Source organism: Meriones unguiculatus, chromosome 16, assembly GCF_030254825.1.
Source record: "Meriones unguiculatus strain TT.TT164.6M chromosome 16, Bangor_MerUng_6.1, whole genome shotgun sequence".
Taxonomy (NCBI): Eukaryota; Metazoa; Chordata; class Mammalia; order Rodentia; family Muridae; genus Meriones; species Meriones unguiculatus.
Genome location: NC_083363.1, coordinates 27,633,426 through 27,656,560, shown reverse-complemented (window position 1 = coordinate 27,656,560; position 23,135 = coordinate 27,633,426). Strand labels below are relative to the sequence as shown.

The 23,135-nt window shown below is 40.1% G+C and overlaps 1 protein-coding gene across 2 annotated transcripts in view; it reads left to right on the top strand.

The window, feature by feature from the left end:
- The first annotated feature begins 597 nt into the window (after positions 1-597).
- P4ha1 (prolyl 4-hydroxylase subunit alpha 1) overlaps positions 598-23,135 on the top strand; it is a 49,128-nt gene continuing 26,590 nt past the window's right edge. For both annotated transcript variants that reach the window (XM_021664167.2, XM_021664168.2), the window contains exons 1-5: positions 598-746; positions 12,876-12,978; positions 15,532-15,628; positions 17,897-18,048; positions 20,187-20,324. In XM_021664167.2, coding sequence (XP_021519842.1) covers positions 12,903-12,978; positions 15,532-15,628; positions 17,897-18,048; positions 20,187-20,324 — 463 coding nt within the window. In that variant the 5' untranslated portion in view covers positions 598-746; positions 12,876-12,902. The remainder of the gene's footprint in view (positions 747-12,875; positions 12,979-15,531; positions 15,629-17,896; positions 18,049-20,186; positions 20,325-23,135) is intronic.

Below are 23,135 nucleotides of genomic sequence, written 5' to 3'. Positions count from 1 at the left end.
CTTTGCAGATGTAGAGCCCAAGATACAGGCAAATTAAAACCCAACCTTATACAAGACTGGGTCAGGATTTAAACCCAGATGACATTCAAATGCAGTCTATTGTTCAACGATAAAGTATATGGGTGGGAGACTGAGTGAAATCCTCGTGTTTAAAGGTGTAAAAAGGCTCTTATCAAAGCAAAAACCCACAGGGGCCAAAACAGCTCCGACAGCCACCCTGAACGCACCTTCTCATTCCCCACCCCACGACCCCACTTTATTTTCTATACTCTTACAAGCCTCTCCTAATTTTCCAGCACTCTCCTTCTCGACGGCTTCGACGCTCAGAGACCTCCCGCTGACCCTGAAACGAAGGCGCTAAATTGAACAGGAACTGGGGAAACCCCGTGGTAACCACGGTAACGGTGGCGTGGCTGGAGCTCTGCGCAGGCGCACTGCATCCCCGCGTGGGCCCAGCTAGGCTTGGAACTCCCCGGGCCCGGGCGACTCCCGGGTGGGTGGGAGGCCGTCGGCGCGCGCCTGCGCAGTGTCGCGGGCGCGGGTGTGACTGAGCGCACGTAGCGAGGGCAGCGGCCGCCCTCTCCCCGGCGCGCCGGCGCGGGCCGGGGCTATAAAAGAGCCGACGGGCTCCCTCTGCCGCCCAGCGCAGCGCCCGCAGGCTGAGGGCGGCGTGGAGGTTGCACCCGGGCGCCGGCGACAGCACCGAGTCCTGCCGAGCCGAGCCGTCCTCGGGGCCCGCTGTCCAGGTGAGACGCTCCTCCGACCTTGGGGACCGATGCCGGCGCCCCGCGGGCGACCCGAGTCCGCTCGCTCTGGAGGGCGGCGTGGCGGGCGGCGGGGTCTCGGCCCTTCCCGCAGCCGCCCCCGGCGCTCTCCGAGGGGACCCGGTCCCGCACGCCCCCGCGAGGCCAGGCCGCCGCGCCGAGCCGCGCCGCGCGCCCGGGTCCCCCGCCGCCGCCCCCTCCTGCCCCTGGCCCGGGCTGCCGCGGCTTCTGCCCCGCCCCAGAACCAGGACCTTCTTGAATGTTCCACCCCGGGCAGCCCGCCTCCCTGCTGGCTTGAGCGGCGGTACCTGGTCCTCCCCACAAAGCCGAGGAAGGCGAGGGCTGGCGGGCGGGGGTCTGGGCCGCCCCGGCAGCAGATGGTTAGCATGTGGCAGTGGAGAAGGCTTGTGGCGCTCGCGGCCGGGGCTGAGGCGTTTTTCTCTTTCTCTCCCTTTTTTTCTTTTCAGTTTTGGGAAGTGAAGCTGGCAGGTGGGACCTACTCAGAAGTTAGGGCTGAACTTGTCTGTTGCGCTTCCCCGCCTTGCTTCAACAGTTAGACGTAGCCTGGGGCGCGGAGTTCCGTAGCTGCTGGAGTTGAGAAGTTGCTGTCATTTCACACAGTTGGGGAAGCTGGCTTCTTCCTTCCCTTCATCCTGTCAATCACTTAAGGACACAAGAGCCTGCATCCCTCCCTCGGTGCTTTTCTTCTCTTCCCCACCTCCTCTCCTTCCCCTCACCCCCAATCCCTTTTTCGTCCCCTCACTCTCCATCCCCCTCTTGTAGGGTCGAAAAGTCAGTCCGTTTCAGTCAAAGCTTCCTTCTATGGCTGTGCGAGAATTTTAAATTGACTTGTGATTTAAATTGGCCCCTGATGGGTGTTTAGCGTGAGGAAGGATGGTATGATTAACTACGAGATTGTTTGCCTGAAAAAAGTGGGAATTTGGTACAAATGCAGTTTTTGGACGCTAACATCTTAAGCTGATCTCACAGAATGAGGACTCTGGATTTTCGCCCCGTTGTTTATAGGGAAGAGCCTTCACAGAAAGGAATGGAGAAACTTGTGGATCAGTTTTTGGGAAATGATTTGAAAAAAAAAAAAGAAATTAAAAGGAACGTGCCAGTTTCAACTTAACTGTTTCTCTGAGAGCTGTGGCTCTTGGACTTTTCCTTGGAATGCACCCTGGAGGAATGAAATAGCTACTACGTGAGTGGGGGCGGGGGGAGACGTGGCAACAGTGTTCTTTCATCAACTTTTTGCCTTTTTTTTTTTTTTTAAGGTTGGGGGGGACACGTAGTTCCCTTCTCAGGTTTAGATGTAGCTTATGAATTTAACTAGTCTTTCCCTAAAATAGTCACGCTCAAAAAATTTACTCCTGCAGGAGTATTGAAAATTAAATTTTAAAACATAAAAGGATTATTTTAATCATTCCTACAGAGAAAATAGATTTTTAAGCAGGAAGTAGTGAAGAAGCTGAAAGTGAACAAGTTAATTTTTTGTCTTGATTTGAAATATGAATAACCATGATTTCTCTTTTTTCTCTTCAGCCACACTGATTTTTCTTTAACTTTTTAAGCTTTAACCTGAGTGTCATTTCAGAACCTTAAATGTGAATTTTAAAGTTTTAGCCTTTTCTTTTGTAGGAAGCATGGATTTTTGTTACTTACTTTAAAAAGTCATAACAGTTTGATTTTGGAATATTGTGCCCAATGTTTTTCTGAGGGCAGATGCCTTTTGGATTTACAAACTAGGAAAAGGACTATTTTACTTTTAGATGGGTAAAGCTGTTTCCATTTTTATACTGAAATAAGTATGATTTTGAAATAAAAGTGGGACCTTGATAAAAGATTGGGCATTTTGTCACTTGATAACTCAGCTAGTAAAATAGGTGAAAAACGGGAACAACTTGTAATTATTGTAAAAAAAAATATTGGGGAAAAAAGATGCACAGTGGTGCAAGCCTGAAATCCCAATACTCTGGGAGGCAGAGGCAAGCGTGTCTCTGTGAGTTCAAGGGCAGCCTGGTCTACAAAGTAATTCTAACACAGCCAGGGCTAGACAGAAAAACCCTTGTCTCAAAACAAACAAAACAAAAAGGAAGAAAGAAAAGCTTTAGATCACCTGTGTATTACCATTGATGCAAGTGAGTCTTAGCTTTGGTAGGGATATACTATTTTTCTTTTACTGTAGAGTGAGTTATATACTGACAAGCAGTGTTTTTCATGGAGCAGTTAATTTCAAACTTTGGCTTTGATGCCAGAGATGTAGTAAGAATTGGGACAGCCCTGAAGTGTGTGAACCTTAATTTCTGTGGAAGGAATGCTTTGTTTTTAATAACCTGGGGTGTAATTAGTTTTTTAGATTATTTTGTGAGATCCAAAATCGTTTTCAGTCTATTTTGAAGCTATGATATCTCCCAAAAAGTAGGGGCCTAAGTCAGGAAATACAAATACAAGTGTTTCCATATAATTTTGTATACCATTTTATGCCCCCATCTGTGAACTCTATTGTAAGAATCTAAAAAGTTTAAGACTATCTGGGCTTCTTGACTATTTCAGAAAGTTGGAATGAGCATATGCCATTTTTGTGGAAGTATGAAGATGGCTCTAGTAAGCTATCCCATCATTAGTTTTCCTTTAGCCAAATAGATACTTTATTCAAAATAGATACTTTGAATAAAAACCTAGGAAATTAAAAAAGGTTCTTACTTAGGGTACTATAGAAAATTTGAAGCAGATAAAATAAATTCCTCTTCTGTCTTCCTTTGGAAACAGGATGACTGTCAGTATATTTGCCTGGGTGTTGGCTAAAAATACAGTATAAAGATTCATGCTTCTTACATAACAATCATCACCGAATGAATTCTGCCTTAGATTTCTTCTGCTTCCCGTTTTTATAAATGTGGCCATGTTTTGGTGGTCTACAGTTTTTTCAGTAATGTTAACTCAGTATCATGCCTCTGTTATTGTACATTTGTGCTGTTTATTATAATTAATATGAAGGGAAGACTATAATTCAGTGGTTGTTTCTTTCATTTACTTGGATGCAGTAAACTTTAATTGGCTTTCTTTTCATATCTATAATTAATTAATGGGTGAGGGGCTTAGGTTCAGCCCTGTCGTAGCCCTGCTTGACCTGGAACTTCCCGCAAACTGAGAAAGATCTGTCTCAGTCTTGCAAATGCTGGGATTAAAGATATATGCCAACCATGCCCAGCCTTGTGTTAGTTGTTTTTCTCCTGTTATAATCAAATACTCAAGGCTGGATAGTATGTACAGAAAAGAATTTTGATTAGTTCATGGATGTGGTGTGGCTCTGGCTTCTTGTCAGCTCTAGTGATGGCCTCACAGCAGATGGTCTCTGTGGTAGGGGTGTATTTGAAAGTAATGATGGTGTAAGAAGGGAAGCCAGATAGATCTAGGATATGGTTCAGTCTTTCTTAACAATCTACTCTTGATAATCTATACACCCTGAAAGTATGGTTATTTCTTCTGAGAGCAGTGTCCCCAATGACTTAACCTCTTCCTAGTGTGTGTGTATTTGCCAGTATCTTCCAAGACCCTAAAGGAGAACTTTTGGGAGTTGGTTTTTTCCTTCCACCATGTGGGGTCTTGATGGCAGTTGCCTTTACCTTCTGAGATGGCTTCTCAGCCCTATTGTAATCTTTTTGACCTCGGGAACATATGTAACTGAAAACATAGAAAGTGAGCCCAAAGAGGGAATACTAAATTTTTTTTTGGGGGGGGGGTGTTTCTCTGTGTAACCCTGACTGACCTTGAACTCAAGCCTTTGACTCTCTAATATTGGAATTAAAGGTGTGTGCCACCTCCGCCCAGCAGTATTGAAATTTTTATGTATGTACACCATAATTACAAAAATGGAATATAAGCAACTTGTTGGAAAAAGGTGATTTTAGGTCTCTGGAAACCTGTAATGTTTCAGTCACTAATTTATTGATTCTAATCTACCTTTTGTTTTTCTAGTTACACAGTTTTATAAGATTTTTCACCTCAGTACCTGATTTTATTGTCTGAATGGTTTCTCAATTGTCTCAACTCTCTAATCATGAATTGTTCGCTGACTTATTTTGCACCTCCTCAAAAAACAAAGTTGCCCCTAAATACTGTAATAATAGTAATTGTGACACAAGCTACCCAGAGCTTTACATTAATCTCACTTTAATCATCAGATTATTCTATTTTATGAAGAGAATTCATCTCTCTTTGAATGCAGCCCCACATACTATAGACTTGAATTGAAATGTAGTGGAAAAGAACTATAGAGTTGGGTTTGTTGTTATTTTTTGTTGTTTTGCTTTAATTTTTCTTTGCTTGAGACAGTCTCTTGATCTGTAGTCTAGGCTGACCTTAAACTTAGGATCTTCATGCCCTAGCATGTTACACCACACACAGTTCTCTGAATTTTTTTCAATCTTTTGAAAAATTTGGGTTTTTTTTGTAGTTTTATTTTATATTACTGGTGTTTCTCTGCTTGTCTGTGTGTGCACCAGTGTTCCTACAGTGATCACAGGAGGCATCAGATCCCCTGTAACAGACCACCATGTGAACCACCATGTGGAAGCTGGAAACCGAACCTGCATCTCACTGTGCTCTAAGTCATAAAGCCATCTGTCCAGGCCCTCTTCTCTAAATATTTAAATAATTATTTCAGTTAAGACAAATGCATATACTAAGATAGACTAGTGTTTGATTTTAGAGACGCTGTCTTGAAAATGTTCTTGATTCTATATTTTGATAGGTAATCATTGTTATGTAATCTGTTATATATTGATCACTGTGCTGAATCATAATCTCTAGTTTGAAATAGAATGGAAAACAGTTGCATATGTTTATATGTGTATTTGAGAACTATCTGATAAATATTAACTCATTTTAAAAAGGCTGAAGTCCTCTTTCACTCTAATTTTATATTAATTGGACTTTTATATCCAGTTTTCTAAAAACAAAAACCCTATGATGTTTGTAAACCTTACTTGCTGAATTTAGTGTTCCAAACATGACTTGCCATGTTGACCTTTGGTTTTGCTTGTTTGTTCAAATTAATCCCCTCACACATTTTTTAACTTTTAAAAAATGTTGGCTAAACGCCGTGGTGCACACCTGTAATCTTAGCACTCGGGGTAGGCAGAGGCAGATGGATCTCTGTGAGTTCGGGGCCAGCCTGGTCTACAACGTGAGTTGCTTGTATGTAAGTTTTCAGGGCTGATCATTTGGTATTGGATAACTAATTGATGTGCTCTTCCTTGGGGAAGACTATTTCTCCTGCTTGCAGCATTTTTTAGTTGCGTGTAGCTCTTTGTATCCCCCCCCCCCCAACCCCATACACACTCCCCTGTAGTCTATTTTGGCATGTCCATTAGTTGGTGTTGTCCTTGTTCAGCTCATGTTTGGGTAGCCATGTTGATGAGACTTTGTGGGCCAAGCTTCTGACATTACTAGGAGACACAATCTCACAGCAAACTTCCTGATCCTCTGGCTCTTACAATCTTTCCACCCGCTCTTCCTCAACGTTCCCTGAGACTTAGATATGGGGGTGTTTTGTAGATGTATCCACTGGGACTGAGCTCTACAATTCTGCATTTTGATTGGTTGTGATTTTCTGTACTGGGTTCTGTCTATAGCAAAGACAAGTTTCCTTGAGGAGGGGTGAAAACACTTGAGGAGGAGTGGATATAAGGATAAATGTGTTGTTGGAGATTATGCTGTTTTAGTAATAAAGTGGTTGTTAACTCTCCTTCAGTATCTATGACATGAATCTCCACCCATGCTTTTAAATAAATATTTTTTAAAACTTCTTTACCTTCATATTTTATGTGCATTGGTGTTTTGCCAGCATGTATGTTTATGTGAGAGTGTCAGATCTTAGAGTTACAGACAGTTGTGAGCTGCCATGTGGGTTCATGGGATTTGAACCTGGGTCTTCTGGGAGAGCAGTTAGTATCCTGAACCACTGAGATACTTCTCCAGCCCCATCCACTCATGTTTTTTAAACCTACACAAGATTTTACTCTTATTAGGGCTAGCAGGATAAGGCATTTGTACCAAGTTGGATCCCCTAATCACATGGTAGAAGAAAAACTGATTCCAAGCTGTCCTCTGACCTTCTATACATGTGCTGTGGCACATTCCCCCCCCTCCCCGCTTAATAAATAAGTATAAGAAAAAGAGCTTACCTATAGTCAGAGGCTGCGTGAAGATGTCAAGTTTGCATGATTTCAAACGTATAGCCGTCATCTCTTTTTACCACAGATATGTTTTAAAAAGAAATCACTTACACATGAATAATAAGAATACTAACATTTCAATGAACTTATATGAAGACAGTGAACAGTTGGTACAGCTACCATGTGGAGTGATGTTGATGAATGTGAGAAAGGGGATTTTTAATAAACTGAAGAAATTGACATATTTTAAATAACTTTCCTGAGGTATAATAGGCATTTAATGAGTACACATGTGTGTAATTTGGTAAGTTTGGCAAAGACACTTAAAAAAATGTTGGCTCTTTTCAGTCTTTTTCTGCTCTTAGAGACCGTTCCTCTCTTTGAGTTAAGATTCATTTGTGTTTCTTAAGATATTATATAAAATAATTTTGTGGGGGCATGTGTGAATCTGACTTCTTACAGTTGATATTGATGGTTTTGGCATTTATTCATGGCCCTATATGTTCATCTGTTTTTATTGATGAGAAGTATTTTGATGGATGTTTGGGTCATTTTTTGGGTTGTGTTGTGTGAGCTCTTGTATAAAAGTCCTGGCTTTCCTACCCAGGGTTAATGTCTAGGAATAGGATAACTAGATCATAAATGATAAGGAAATATCCCCCAACCCCATTGTTGGCTTATCTCTATTTTATTTATTTATTAATTTTTTACTATTTATTGGTTCTTTGTGAATTTCACATCATGCACCTCAGTCCCACTCATATTCCCCTCCCCTCGTACCTGCCCTCCACCCTTGCAACCTTACCTGCAACAGGAAAAAGAAAAACCTCTTGTTGTAGAAGCTGTAGTGTGTCACAGTTTGTCCACACGTCTTTGCTTCCAAACCTTTGTTGCAATGAATCATTGGTCTAGTTCAAGGCCACTGGCTTCTGTTGCACTGTCAATACTGGCTTCTCACTGGAACTCCTCTTAGACATCCTGTTGTTGCCCTGTGTCATGGAGACCCAGTAGTTTTGGATCTGTAGGCCCAGCTCCTTCATGCATTCTAGAAGTTCATCTGATGGGGTAGATTGTGGAAATTTATGGAATAAAGTTAAGACAAATGACAGCTCAATAGGGAAGAATAGAAATTTAATTAGGTCTTTTAGTGATCACTTAGTTGTTTTGGGAAGTGTCCTATTTCGATTGAAAAGCATGCCAAGTCCAGTTACACAGCACACAATAGTGGCCTTCATTAGGAACAAAGTTTGTGTTGATTGTGAAAACTATCACAAGATTAAAGGTGAACACATAAGCCAGTAGTTAGTATGAGATCTGCTAGAGCTTTCCGAAAGATTTAAAGCAAATATGGGAGGCATGGAGAGACTTAAAAGGAGCCTTTTGGAAAACTTAATGTCAGGCAAAGTTTAGATTAGAATATCAAGCATTCTTTTATCTCTGTTGTTAAGATTGGGATGATGTGTTTTTGAAAGAGGAATTTTCTTAAAATGTTGCAACTTTTTTAAAAGAAAAACGTGAGGCTGAAAGGATAATAAAGTATCTGCCAGATGCCCTGTTCTAGTAATCCATTAAATAACTTGTACTTGAAATTCAGTGAATGCTGTAACCCAGTAAATGTTTATGGTGTAGAAGAACTATTTCAAAATCTCTATGTTTGGTTGTTCTGTTGAATATGTGGGGTTAGACTTTCCTGGGAAAAGCAGGACAGAAAAGTTTTGTGTTGGATAGTATTTTTATGCAGACCTACCTGAGAATTTGTCTCTTTCAGTTAGGTTGCTTCTATTCTATCTTTTCTCCCACAGTTAAAAAATGTAACATTCACATTAAACATAATACACATGTATGTTACAGGATTAAATAAAAAATTCATGAATCTACTTTCTAACAATCAAGTCCTTTTCCTTTTGATGCACAGTTTTCCTAAGTAGCTTAGGCTGGCCTGGAATTCATTTAGGTAGTCCAGGCTGGTCTCAGCTTTACAGTTTTCCTGCTTTAGCCTCATAAGTGCTGGGATTACAGGTGTGAACTGCCACATCAGGCTCATAAATTATTTTCAAGAAACTCATAGTTCTACAGCACCAAGCTTATCTTGGCATCTGTGAATCTCCTTGGTCTTTCTGTTTTCTCCTCCTTCCCTATCTCTTCCCTCTCTCTGCAAATCTACTCAGGAATCCAGAGACTTGTTTTTCTTTTTAAGAGATTACATTATACTCCAGAGGCAGGCACCTTTGCCTATTGAGCTATTTCAGTGGCCCCATATAAACGTGTTCATTTAAATACCTGCTGGGTTTTGATAGGTTATGTTCTCCACCCAGCCCCTCTGTGTGTGTGCAGACAAGAGTGTATGAAGGTCAGAGCATAACCCCAGGTCTCAGTTCTCACCTTTTACCTTGCTTGTAACCAGCCCTGTTTTTTGTTTGTTGGTTGGTTTTGCAGTTGTGTATACAGGCTAGCTAACCTACAAGCTTCCTGGGATTCTACTGTCTTTGTATCCTACCTTACCATAGGAACACTGGGATTATAGGTACCAGTTCTAGGGACAAACTAAGGTCCTCATGTGAGGCAAGCCATTTTGTGCCCCAGCCTTGTTTTCTGATATTTAAAAAAAAAAAAAAATTGTATGTGTGGCATGTGTGTGTATGTGTGGTGTGTGTGCACACAGGTGCCTGCAGAGGCTGGAAGAGTCAGAGTCTCTGGAGCTGCAGTTACAGGTGGGCGCTGGGAACCAAATTCAGGGTACATACTCCAAACTTCTAAGCCATCTCTCAGCCCCTTCTTATTTTTGAGACAGGATCTCACTGTATTAACCAGGATGGCCTTGAACTCAAAAGGTTCTATCTGCCTCTGTCTCCTGAGTTCAGGGATTTAGAGGTATGAACCATGACACCTAGCTCTTTTTATTTATTTATTTTTTTATTTGCTATGCAGGGGGTGGGGTGGGATGGATCATGATTTGTGTGTGGAATCTCTTTCAGTGATGTAGGATCTAAGGATTAGGTTATTAGGTTTTTATTAGGTTTGTTGAAAAGTGCCTTTATCTGCTGAGCTGTTTCATGCACCTGCTTTTTTATTTTTAAGCTTATAAATTCCCAGCTTTCATAGATCTTATAACTTGTTTTGTTATACTGTTTTGGTTATAGCTCTTTGATCCTTGTAAAATTTGTTTTGAAGAAGCAGACATCTATTCTTCATACTAATCGTGTTTTAGGTTATATAGACTCTATAGTTATTAAAGTATAGCTTTCAGGGCTGGAGAGATGGCTCAGGAGTTAAGAGCACTGGCTATTCTTCCAGAGTCATTGGGGTTTGAGTCCCAGTTGTAAATTCTGGTTTCAGGTGATCTGATGCCCTCTTCTGGCCTCTGCAGTCACTGCACACAGGGATACACAGGCAAACAGGCAAAAAACCCATACACCTAAAATAAAAATAAGGGTTAGGGGGCCTGGAGAGATGGTTTAGCAGTTCAGTACTCTTATTGCTCTTGCAGGGGACTTGAGTTTGATTCCCAGCATCCACATGGTAGCTCAGAACCACCTGTAAATCCATTTTAAAGGACTCCAGTCCCCTCTTCTGGTCTCCGAGGGCACCAGGTGTTCGTGTGGTGCGCATATATACATGCAGGCAAAACACCCTTATATTTACATTAATGGAAAACAAAAAGGGAAATGTTTTAAAGAAACAGTTAGTGGAAGAAAAACACCACTTTAAAGTTGCCTTTTTTAAAAAAAAATAAAGTTTGTGCCTTTTAGTTATTTCTGTAAGGTAATGGTTCTTCATTTATTGTGAGGTTTATAGACAATGGCAAGTAACAAGGAATCTTTAATAACAATATATTTTAGTAACAAAATGATCTTATCTGACAGATCTAAACTTTCATAAAGGTTAAAAATTTATACAATACTTTTGATTAGCCTTCTATTGAAAGCACTATAATTTTTTCTGGAAATAGCATTTACTCACTAAGAAAATTATGGCAGAAATCTGATTAAACACTGAGAGAATTCTAGACTCTTCAGACAGACTGGTGTTTTGAAAAAGCTTTGTGCTTTGGCAGGAGCCCAAGAGAGGAAGTGCCTACATCTGCTACATTCTAGAAGCTTTCCCCAGATCTCTGTAAGGCAGCCAAGAAAACTGTATTTCACTACTCTGTGGTTCTGGAAGAATCTGGAAATTTGTAGCAAACTAGAGGGAAGATAGAGGAGTTCTTCCAGAATGCCATTTTATTGTGGTTATGTATTCACTAAGATTTAACTTAAGGTCGAAGGTGAAGGCACTTTTCAGCTTTTGTGGAATAGGAGCCTTTCAGTTTGGCCTCTGTTGAGGCCTGTTGGTTTAGACAAATTCACATACAAAAGATCAAAGGAGTATCTACAAGAACAGGTGGCAAGTCAACCTAACAAATGGGAACCTGCTTGTGAGGCAAGCCATGCTGTACTAGCAACATACTGTGCTGTAGAGCAGTGAGAATGCCCTTGGATTTTGTAGTGGAGAAGACTGCAAGGGCAGTTGTGAATAGTTCTCACTGGAAAAGACTGTACCAGGGACAGTGGAAAAAGACAGAAGGCAGGGGTGCTGGGAGCCTCCATGCTTAACAGACTGTGAAGACCAGAGTTCAGACCCCCATAAAAATGTAGGTGTTGTGCCAAGTGGGCGTGGCGGTCTGCCTGTAATTCCAGCCTTAGATGGCAAAAACCTGATCCCTGGCAGCTGGCTCTGAGGATCAATGAATAATGTAGAATCCTGATTAGGGAGATTCCAGACATCAACCTCAGTTTATGCATGCACACACATATGCATTACACACAAGAATGGAAAAAGAAAAAAAAAAAAAAGAAGGGCTTTGCTACCAGGTTGAACATGGGGAAAAGGTCACACAGTAGTAAGAGAAAATGTATTCCCCAACCCCTTCCTAACAACAAAAACAAAATAATAGCAAAACCTCCCTCCTCCAAAGCTATCCTTCAAAACCCTCTTAGGAGAAATTACTAGTTTGAATGTAAAGGGCTGTTAATTCTTTCGGTATTCTCTACAACTTAAAATTGTAGAGCATTGTGATTGGGGGTGTGGGTAGCTCAGTTGATGTCTTGCTCTAGGTTCGATCTCCAGCACCACATAAACAGGGCATGTGGTATATATCTGTATTTCTAGTTATCAGGATCATAAGTTCAAGATTATCCCTGGCTACAAAGTAAGTTCAAGGTCAGCCTGGATACATGAGACTTGTCTCATGAAACAAACAAACAAAAAATAGCATAGTTTCATTGATGTTTAATTAATATACCATACAATTCCCATTGCTTTCATCATTCATGATTTCATGCAGATAAGTAATCAGTCACCTCAGTTTTAGAACATTTTTATCACCTCCAAATCCACATGAATTTTGAAGTTTAGAATCATACTTGGAAACGTGGGTTAAGTTAGAAATTTGGAGAATTAGAGAACTCTGTTAAACCATTTCTAACATTTTTAAGTATTGTTGATGTTTAAAGTATATTTTTGTTGGAAATTCATGTTTTAGATCTAGATCAAAGGGCAAGCAGTTTCATACAACATAAAAAGACACAGCTGTGACTGCAGAGATTTTCTGCTCTTCCAGGCGACCTGAGTTCTATTCTCAGCACCTATCTAGTGGCTCACAACTGCTTGTAACTCCAGCTGTAGCGCATCTGATGCCTCCGGCCTCTGAGGACACCCATCCACCCACACACACTCACATAACACAAGTAGGAAAAATAAAAAGAGACCTTTTTTAAAAGGCCACAACTGTTTAGTTACTCATAATAGTTACAGGGAAACAAATGGGTTGGAGTTTTTCCCTAGTATGGAACATCTAAATTTATTAAACCATAAGTTAGCTGTTATTAAATTGATCTATAAAAATTAACATCAGAGGGAGCCTGGAGAGTAACTGCTGCTCTTCTTGTAGGTGTGTGAACCTGCGAAGTGCTCCAAGATGATCTGGGTTGTGTTAGTGCTGGGGATTCTACTTCCTCACTCTTCAGCCCATCCAGGCTTTTTCACTTCAATTGGTAAGTCTCAGCCATTTGTAACTTACTGGGTTTTACATTTTAAGATTTGCATGCTTTTGTATTTTTAAATTGGTAAAAACAAATGCACTTCATTCCTGAAGACTAACCTTGATTTGCCCCTTGCCCATTAAAAGCACTGTTAAAAAATTTATGTCTGTGTGCTTTTCTTCCCTCTTTAAAAAAGAGATTGAGTAGCCTGTAAGAGGGTAGTGCCTGGGCAGTAACTGTAGTTCTGCCTGCCTTGGTTTTCTTTAAATTGATTTTTCCTTATTACAAAAATGGCATGTACTATGCTTAGAAACTTAGGAAAATTTAGAAGAGCAAACCACGGAGTTAGTAATTGAGTTAGCAAACCAAGAGTTAGTTGGTTTGGTGGCACATGACTTTAATCTTAGGACTGAGGCAGAGGCAGGCGATCTCTAGAGTTTGAGGCCAAGCGTGGTTACATACTGAGAGCCAGGCCAACCAACATAGTATAGTGAGACCCTGTTTCAAAACAACAAAACAAAAAAAGAAAGTTCGTGATTAATCTGTGCACATAATATATATAGTACTATTTAATGCACAAATATTTATTTTGCACATTACTGTCTAACTTTTATTTCAGTGCAAACTTTTCATATCATAATTTGATAAAGCATTCTAAAAGTAGTGTGTTAAAGCTGGACAGTCTCTTAATCCTAGCACTCAAGAGGCAAAGGTAGGCAGATCTCTGTGAGTTCAAAGACAGTCTGGTCTACACAGTAAGTTCCAGGACAGCCAAGGCTGCACAGAGATCCTGTCTCAAACAGACAAAACTAAAATAGTGTAAACGGTTAAAGCAGATTTGTGTGTGGGGTGGAGCAAGTGCAGAGACTCTGAGACCTGCCTGGCTTCCTTGTTCTCAGAATGGGCCTTGCAGTTTGAGCTATGTTATTGTATAATTTCCTCTCTGTACACTTCATATATGTATATATTATAAAGTGTTAAATGAAATTTTTCCCTTCATTCTATTGGCCATTTTGACCCTTTTAAAATTGTAAAACTAAAGCAGAAGCATAAATATTCTAACACTTGATTTCAGTATATAAAATGAAAAGCCCTGTTAAACTTTTTATTGATTCATTGTGAATTTCACATCACCCCAGTATCACACATCTCCCCATTCCTTTGTACCCACCCTCTGCTCTAGCAACCTCCCTCAACAAGAGAAAAAAAAAAATCTAGTTGTGGAAGTTGTAGTGTGTAGGTGTACTTAAAAAAAAAAACAAAAAAACAAAAAAAATTTTATTTACATTTATCTTTTTCTCCCTACTCCACCCCAGTCCCTTCTTACACCCCAACACCAGGTAGGAGAGAGAAAGTGTTAGTGGGAGAGGGAGCACAGTTCTCTTAGCTGCTTCCTACTGGTTAGGGTTGTTGGGTTCCAATCCTTGTTTCAGGACATCTCCAAATTCTTTATCATTGCAACAGTAGCAACAGGAGCCAAAGTGGGGAAGCAGCAGCAGCTTTATTCTTTCTTGGAGCTCCTTTCTCTCTGGGCCCTGGCATTTATTCCTTATCCAGAGTCCTCAGATTTAAACTATGTGCGGCTGGCAAAGAGCTCCTCTCAGAGCTGCATGAAACAAATTGTTGCTGTGGACTATCTGAATCAGTCCCACATTCCACACCTGGGACCAAAACAGAAACAGGCTTATGTCCACAACAGAAGCGCGTCACTCTGTGTCCTATAGTATCCCTGTTGTTCACACTGTTGGATTAAATGAGTCATTGGTCTACTTCCAGGCCTCTAGCTCTGCTACCTTATCAATACTTACTCCCAGATGTCCTGTTGTTGCCCTGTGTCATAGATATCCTGCAGCTTTGGATCTGTTGGACTGGCCCCTTCCTGAGCTCTAGCAGTTCATGAATGGGGTAGATGTTTGGGGTGGGTCAGTTCAAAGCCCTGGATCTGGGCCTGGGTGGTAGCTGAGCTGATCAGCTGGCCAGCTCTCCCGGACCCACAGGAGGAGCTCGCCAGCACTGATGCAGCTAGGTTACCCAGTGCCACAGCTGGCAAGGGACAGAGCCAGCTCTCCTGCACTCTTCCCCTCAGGCAGCTCACGTCTGCCCATGCCAGCAGGGCCAGCTGTATTAGCCACCTTGCCCAAGCAAGGCGCATAAGCCCTCTTACTCTTTAAAATAAAAACATAAAACTTCTTTGTAACTTTTTCAAGTGTATTTTTTTAATTGATTAAAAATTTGATTCCAGCTAGTCTTAGAAACTAAAGATGAGGTGAAAGAGGAGAGGTAAAGAAACATTCATTCTTGGAAAGTACTATTGTTTGTTAATTTAAGTTTGCAAATGAAAACATTCCCAACGTAGTTCAAGTTTGCAAATGTTATTAGTTACAAAAACTAGAACTAGAACTCATTAGAATTTTACTCTGATTTATTTTGGTTTATCTGGAGGGAAAATGATCTTTACAACATATCTGTTCCATTCCAGTTAAACCCTCCTGTAGGATAAAGCATTCCTGAGTTCTAAAAGATTTATGTTGATGACTATTTCATAACCTTCCTCTTCCCTTGTAGGTCAAATGACTGATTTGATCCATAATGAGAAAGACCTGGTGACGTCACTAAAAGATTATATTAAAGCAGAAGAGGACAAGTTAGAACAAATAAAACAGTAAGTGGTTTCCGTACTATAGGTCTGACTATCTAGATGTTTTTCTCTTGCACCAAAGCATAGAGTAGAAATGAAAGCCAGGAAAATGTCTAAAGCACTAAGCACAGGAAAACAAGGGTTGATCCTGGGTCAGGGTTCATATGTGTCAGCTTGTGTATTAGGTATGTGTACATGTTTAGGTTTGTCCATGCATGTGCACATGTGTATAGAGAGCAAAGATTGCTGTCAGATGCCTTTCTCTATTATTTTTGAGACAGGGTTTCTTAACTGACCCAGGCAAGGCTAATTGGCCAGCAAGTTTTGGAAATCTTGTTTCTACCTCCTAGCTCTAGAATTACAGACAAACACTGCTATTGATGTGGGTGTTGGATCTGAACTCAAGTATCTGTCCTTGTGTGGTAAACACTTTGCTACCTGAGCCATCGCCCCAGTCCTCAGTTAGCTTTTTTATTACTGTGTCATGGTAACTTATCAGAACAATTCTTGGAGAAAATATTTACTTTGTCTCACAGTTCATATGCTGTAGTTTCATTCCATTAAAAGCTCAGATAATGGTAGTTAGCGGTCAGACAGAGAGAGTGGAGGAGATAGCAGGCTTCCTGCTTCCCTAGACTGTAGGTGCTGCCACAATCAGACTAGGTCTTCTCTGAAAACACGTCACAGGCACATCCAAAGCTATCCTTTTAGAAGTAGTGCTTAATCTAATGTATTGATGTCAGGATTAACCACCACCATGTGGAAGAATGTGGATGGATGAAGATGTACAAGTCGAATGTCTTCCATCATCTCCCATAGCCACCTGCTGGAGCAGCTTTCCAGTTCTAATCATGAGATTCCATTGTAGAGCTTACAGTGATTAAGTATGATTAGTGATACCTAATATACAAAGCATGTGGTTTTTTTTGAGTGTTAGTGTTATTGACTCAGGTTTATAGTTAATCCCTTCCTGAGAATTTGTGCTTTGTGTAGTGAGTTGCCTTAGTGTTGATGCTTTGGGTTTTGTTTTGTGTTTTGATACGGTCTCACTGTTTATCTGGCTGGCATGAAACTTACTGTTCTACCTCTGGTGTGCTAGGCTTTAAAGGTGTGTACTAACCTATCTGGCTGATGTTTCTGTCTTAAAATTCATTTTCTACGTAGAGTGTAAAGATTTGCTGTAAATTAGCCAAATATGGTTGCACACATGTGATTCCAGCACTTGAGAGATGGAGGCAGGAAGATCACAAGCTAAAGGCCAATCTAGACTGCATAATATAGTAAGACCTTGTCTCAAAGCAACAACAACAAAAATAGTATGATTTAGGCTGGGCTCAATGGCATGCATCAGTACTCCTTGCTACTCAAGGAGATGAAGCGGGGAGATTACTTGAGCCCAGAAATTCAAGGGTAGCCTGAGTACCAACAGATTTTTGTTTGTTTGTTTGTTTCATTTTGTTTTTTTAAAGAAATGTATAAGGGGCTAGAAAGATGACTCAGTAATTAAGAGCACTGGCTGCTCTTTCAGAGGATCCACGTTCAATTCCTAGCACCCACATGGTAGCTTACAACTGTCTGTAACTCTTACACCTTCTTCTGGCCTCGGGCACCAAGCATGCATATGGTAAACATACACTGATGCAAGCAAAACACCCATACACAACATAAAAATAAACAATACAGAAAGTTTTTAGAGTATAAGTTGTTTTAAATGCATACCGAATCAAATTTAGGCGGGGACAGTTTATTTTTATTTATTACAATAGTGATTTTAGCCTTTTAGGACTTGGGAAATGAAAATTTTTGAGTGAATAAATTTTAGTTTTGACTAAGATGAGATTCCATTTGGGAGAAAAGTTTAAAGCAAAAAAAGTTGTATTTTGATTCTATTAAGTTAGGTTTTATTCTGTAAGATCTTGTGTTTTAGAGAGTCTTTATAATTTTACTTTAAAAAGAAATTGTAGACAATAGTTTTAAGTGAAAAGCTTGTAAGTAGTTCTATTTCTGAAGTATTTTACTTGACTGATTTTCCTTGATGCACTCTTTTTGAGGGTGTAGAGACACTTGCTATGTAGACCAGGGTAGCCTTGAATTCACAGAGCTCTACTTGCTTCTGCCCCCTGATAAAAATCATGTACCAGGTTAGGGTGGGTGAGGAAGTGTGAAGGAATTGGGGGAGGGGAACCATAATCATAATATATTGTTTGAAAAAAAAATCTGTTTTCAGAAACAATAAAAGCTTGTGCAAACATGGGTGGCTTAGTATACTGCTTTTCTGTCTGATATCTGTAGATGGGCAGAGAAGTTAGACCGGCTGACCAATACAGCAACAAAAGATCCAGAAGGGTTTGTAGGGCACCCTGTAAATGCGTTCAAGTTGATGAAACGTCTGAACACTGAGTGGAGTGAGCTGGAGAACCTAGTTCTCAAGGACATGTCCGATGGTAAGTGCAAAGAGACCTCAGAACTAAAAACTATTTAGCTCTAGAATATCCAGGTCTGATGGTAAGTATAAAGAGACCTCAGAACTAAAAACTGCTTCAGTTCTAGAACATCCAGTGTTTATGACTTAGCTGAATTATTGCAAGTGTGTTTGCTTTGATTAGAGATAGTTGAAATCTGGAGCATTTGATCTGAAAAAAATTAGCAACATCTAGTGCTTGTGATAACTTGAGTGATTTTATCTTTTTTGAGGGGTGGGGTTTGAGACAGGGTTTCTCTGTAGCCCTGTTTGTCCTAGAACTCTGATTTACAGAAATGATTAGATTATAAGTCTGTACATGAAATAATAAAAGTATAGTTGATGTTTGTTCTACATAAAAAACACAGAAAACCAAGCCTGGAACATATAAGGAATTATGTAGTGTACAGTAAGTAGAAGTTCAACTATTTGTTGAATATATGCCTGATAGAGAAAAAGGGGGAGGGAACACAAACTGAACTGACTGTGTAGATAAAATACTATGTAGAATGCTCACCAGAGTTAGTGAGCAGTAAAGTAACCTTATAGTTTCTCTTAGCCATAGCTCCAAAATGTGAAGTGGAAAACTTCACAAATGAACAGTAAGTTAAGTTTTCTGGCTTTCTGACTAATGAGATGGAACCCTTCTGTTGCCCTTCTGGGTGTGAGGCCCCTTTTCTGCAGCATAGCCCTGCCTTGGGTCTGTAGGGCCATGTTATCAGAGCACAGATGGTTCATAAGTGCAAGCTTTATTATCCCTGCAATTTGGATATGTCAGAGCAGCATTAGAGTATGCCTGTAAGTGAAAGTTCTTCACTCAGCAACAGCTATGTTTTTTCCTTCATTTCTAAGATTCATGGTAAGAATAACTCATGTTCATTAAATTGTGAAGGAAAAAGAAATTTTTTTATGGTTTTGCTGTTGTCACCTCAGGTGACAGTTGTGCCCACATTGCATGATGATTACCTTTGTTACCTAGAAAAGATGCTGAGCATGTGTATGTATGGAGAAGAAAAAACAGTCTGCAGTTTTGGTACTATCCATGTTTCCAACTACTGAGGTTTTGCATGTGTCTCTTGTGGGTTAGGAAGGAACACTACTACCAAAGGACCATGACAAGTAATGGCAGATGCTTGTGGACACTAGCTTACCAGGAGCAGGTTTGCGCATTAACACCCTGAGAACATTTATAAGGAAATACACCTTTTATCTCTCCTACACATGCATGAATGTACAAACCCATATGTATTTGGTTTTGTTTTGATGAATAAGAACGTTATAGTACCGGATGGAGTGGTGTATGCCTTTAATCCCAGCTCTCAAGAGGCAGAGGCAGGCAGGTCACGGTGAGGTTGGCACTAGCCTGGTCTAGTGAGACCCTGCCTCAAACAAACAAACAAACAAACACCTATAGTCTTCTATAAAACTTGCTTGTAAAATTTCTTTTGGAAATTGTTAGACTTAATCTTAAGATAGAAAATATTGATAGGAACACTAGTCTTCTTCCAGCTAGCTGTTCATTTGTACATTTTCACTAATTTTAAAAATACCTGATACTTACTGATCAAAATAATATAGTTTACAATAAGTTAGGGAAATTATTTACAGTGGTGACATTTGTGTTATTAAAACTTTAAATCACATTTTGATTTTTTTTAAGGGATGTTTATAATCTATTCTCCTTAGGAGCTATATAGTTATCAAGTAATTTATTGACAAGCCCTCTACCATTCATCTATATCATCAGCTTTGTATTTCTGTTTCTGTGTGTCTGTATTTTTTTAGACAGGGTCTCACTGTATAGGATTAGCCGACGTAGACCTCAGATTCTACCTGCCTCTGCCTCCACATGCTGGGAAAAAGGGCATGTACCAGCATGCCTGTGTTATTTTTTTGTCTTTATTATTTTATGTAAAGACAATTACTATTAATTGATCTTTAGGATGTAATTTTACAGTGACCTCAGATGGCTTACATTTTAATGGGACTAGGGAATTGAAGTTAATGGTCTGTCTATACCATCTCAGTCCATTTGTTTTTTTCTTGGTAAATGTGGAAATTTCATGGCATGGTAGAAAAATGATAAGGTATTTTTATACTCCATTTTTTTTCTATTTCAAGGTTTCATCTCTAACCTAACCATTCAGAGGCAGTACTTCCCTAATGATGAAGATCAGGTTGGGGCAGCTAAAGCTCTCTTTCGTCTACAAGACACCTACAATCTGGACACAGATACCATCTCAAAGGGCAATCTTCCAGGTAAGAGGACTGTTCCATCCATCCATCTTTGTTGCCCAGCTGCTCTCTTCAGCCTACTAGAAAAATGTAATTTTACATCTTAATGTCTGTGTGACAGGGTCCATTGCAATTCAGGTTGTTGTCAATAGTTCACGCCAGTCTTTCTGTTTTATCCTCCTGAGTGCTGGGATTACAAGCATATATTCTATACCTGGTTTTGATCTTAAAGATTAAACTGTAGTTTATTTTATATCCTTTTAAATTTTTTTTTCAAATTTTACTTATTTATTTTTGGTTTTATGGAGACAGGGTCTCTCTATTTAGTCCTGGATGGCCTGGAATTCATAGAGCTCTGCCTGCCTCTGCCTCCCGAGAACAACCCTAAGAAAGAATTTTAGTATATAAGAAAAAGTTATTTTCCAGCAGCTGATATTTCTTAAATGCTTTGTATATAAAACTGTAAGGTGATTAACTAAAAGCTAAGATGTTCTGAATATAGAGAGATATTAAAAGGTTCTGTAATATTAGGCTGAAGAGAAACTTCCATGGTTAAGAGTATTGACTGCTCTTTCACAGGATTTGGGTTAAATTCCTAGCATACACAAGACAGCTTATAGCCATTTGTAACTACAGTTTCAGAGGATCAGATACTCTTTACTGGCTTCCATGGCCACTATGCACATATGTGGTACATAAACATACTTGCAGGCAGAATACACGTACATGTAATTTTTTTTTTTAATTTTAAAAATGTTCTGTAGTATGAAGCAAGTACATGACCTATTTTAAGTTACATCTGATTTTATGATAATTTGCTTCTGTCACTTTCCCTGTGAGTTCATGGCTCACTGTCTTTCGCTATCACATTTTATTATAGAAAAATAAAATGTGTTGCCTCTGGTTAGATGGAAATTGGTTATCTCAGTAACAAAATAAGACAGAGAGATGGTTATTGATTAAGATGCTTTCTTGTGCATTTCCCTTCGTTTGGGATAAGTCCTGAGATGATAAAATTAATATGTTAAGGTGTTTTGTTTGTTTTGTCTAGACAGCTGTCCTGGACTAACTTTGTAGACCAAGCTGGCCTCAAACTCACAGAGATTCATCTGCCTCTGCTTCCCTGAGTGCTGGCATCACAGGTGTGCGCCATGAAGCCTGGCTTATGTTAAGGTTTTTTAATAAACTGGAATAAGTGTTCAGATTTATATATTTCTATTAGCACTACATTATAACACTTAAAAATTGGTTTCTGGCCGGGCATGGTGGTGCATACCTATAATCCCAGCACTCAGGGAGGCAGAGGCAGGCATATCTCTGTAAGTTTGAGGTCAGTCTGGTCTACAAAGTAAGTCAGGACAGCCAGTGCTACACAAGGAAGCCCTGTCTTGAAAAAACAAACAAAACAAAACAAAAATAAGTGGTTTCTGATTTACAACCCTACATCCAGTAGACATTAATTATGCTATATGTGCAGTTATTATATCAGTACAATACCTTTGTCAAATAAGGCACTTAGGTTCTCAAAATAATGGCACAAGAATGTCTAAAAGGGAGAACTTTAAGATATAATAGCCTCAACCATGTTTGTAGCAGCTTTATTTGTAATAGCCAGAACCTGGAAACAACCCAGATGTCCATCAATGGAGGAATGGATACAGAAATTGTGGTATTTCTACACAATGGAATACTACTCAGCAATCAAAAAGGAGGAAATCATGAAATTTGCAGGCAAATGGTGGGATCTAGAAAAGATCATTCTGAGTGAAGTATCCCAGAAGGAGAAAGACAAACATGGAATATACTCGCTTATATAGACCTAAAAGATAGGATAAACAAAATGAAATCTATACACCTAAAGAAGATAATCAAGAAAGCAGACACGGGGTATAATGATCTATCCTCATTTAGAAAGACAAATGGGATATGCATTGAATGTATGACAGCAGTCTACCGCAGAAAGCATCTGAAAGACTCTACCTAGCAGTGCTCCAAAATAGATACTAAGACTCACAACCAAACCTTCGGCAGAGTGCAGGGAATCATATGAAAGAAGGGGAGTTTGAAGTGGAAAGGATAGGAGCTCCACAAGGACCAAACGTATCTGGGCACAGGGTCTTTTCTGAGATGGACACTCAACCAAAGTCCATGAGAGGATAAAACCTAGAACCTTTGCTTGGATGTGACCCGTGATAGCTCAGTAATCAATTGGTTTCCCATAGTAAGGGGAACAAGGACTATTTCTAACATGAACTCAATGACTGGTTCTTTGACCTCCCCACCTCCCAAGGGAGGAGCAGTACTGTTAGGCCACAGAGGAGGACTTTGCAGCCAGTCCGGAAAATACTTGACAAAAGCGAGTCATGAAAGGGGAGGAGGTCCTCCCCTATTAGTGGACTTGGAAAGGGGCAGGGAGGAGATGAGGGAGGGAGGGTGGGATTGGGGAGGGAATGAGGGATACAGCTGGGATACAGAGTTAACAAAATGTAACTAATGAGAAAAATAAAATTATGGAAAAAAAGATATAATAGCACACAGAAGGAGTCCTGTTTCTGAGCTTTATAGAAGTGAAAATGAAGACTTTTTGGAAGTCCTATTAAAATAATTGAGACCTAATGAAGAAGGCTTTAGCCAAGAGAATGGGGAAGAGGTAGACAGGCGTGGGCAAGGAAGAAGTGTTTTAGATGGAGGCACACTCAAGGGAGTGAGCCTGTCATATTCAGGTAAATAACAGGTACTTTGTATGGCTTAACACAGAGTTTCATCGGAACATGCGTGAGTTAGGAATGGGATTTGGTTTGTGACAGTAGTGAGACATGAGGCTAGAGAGGTGAC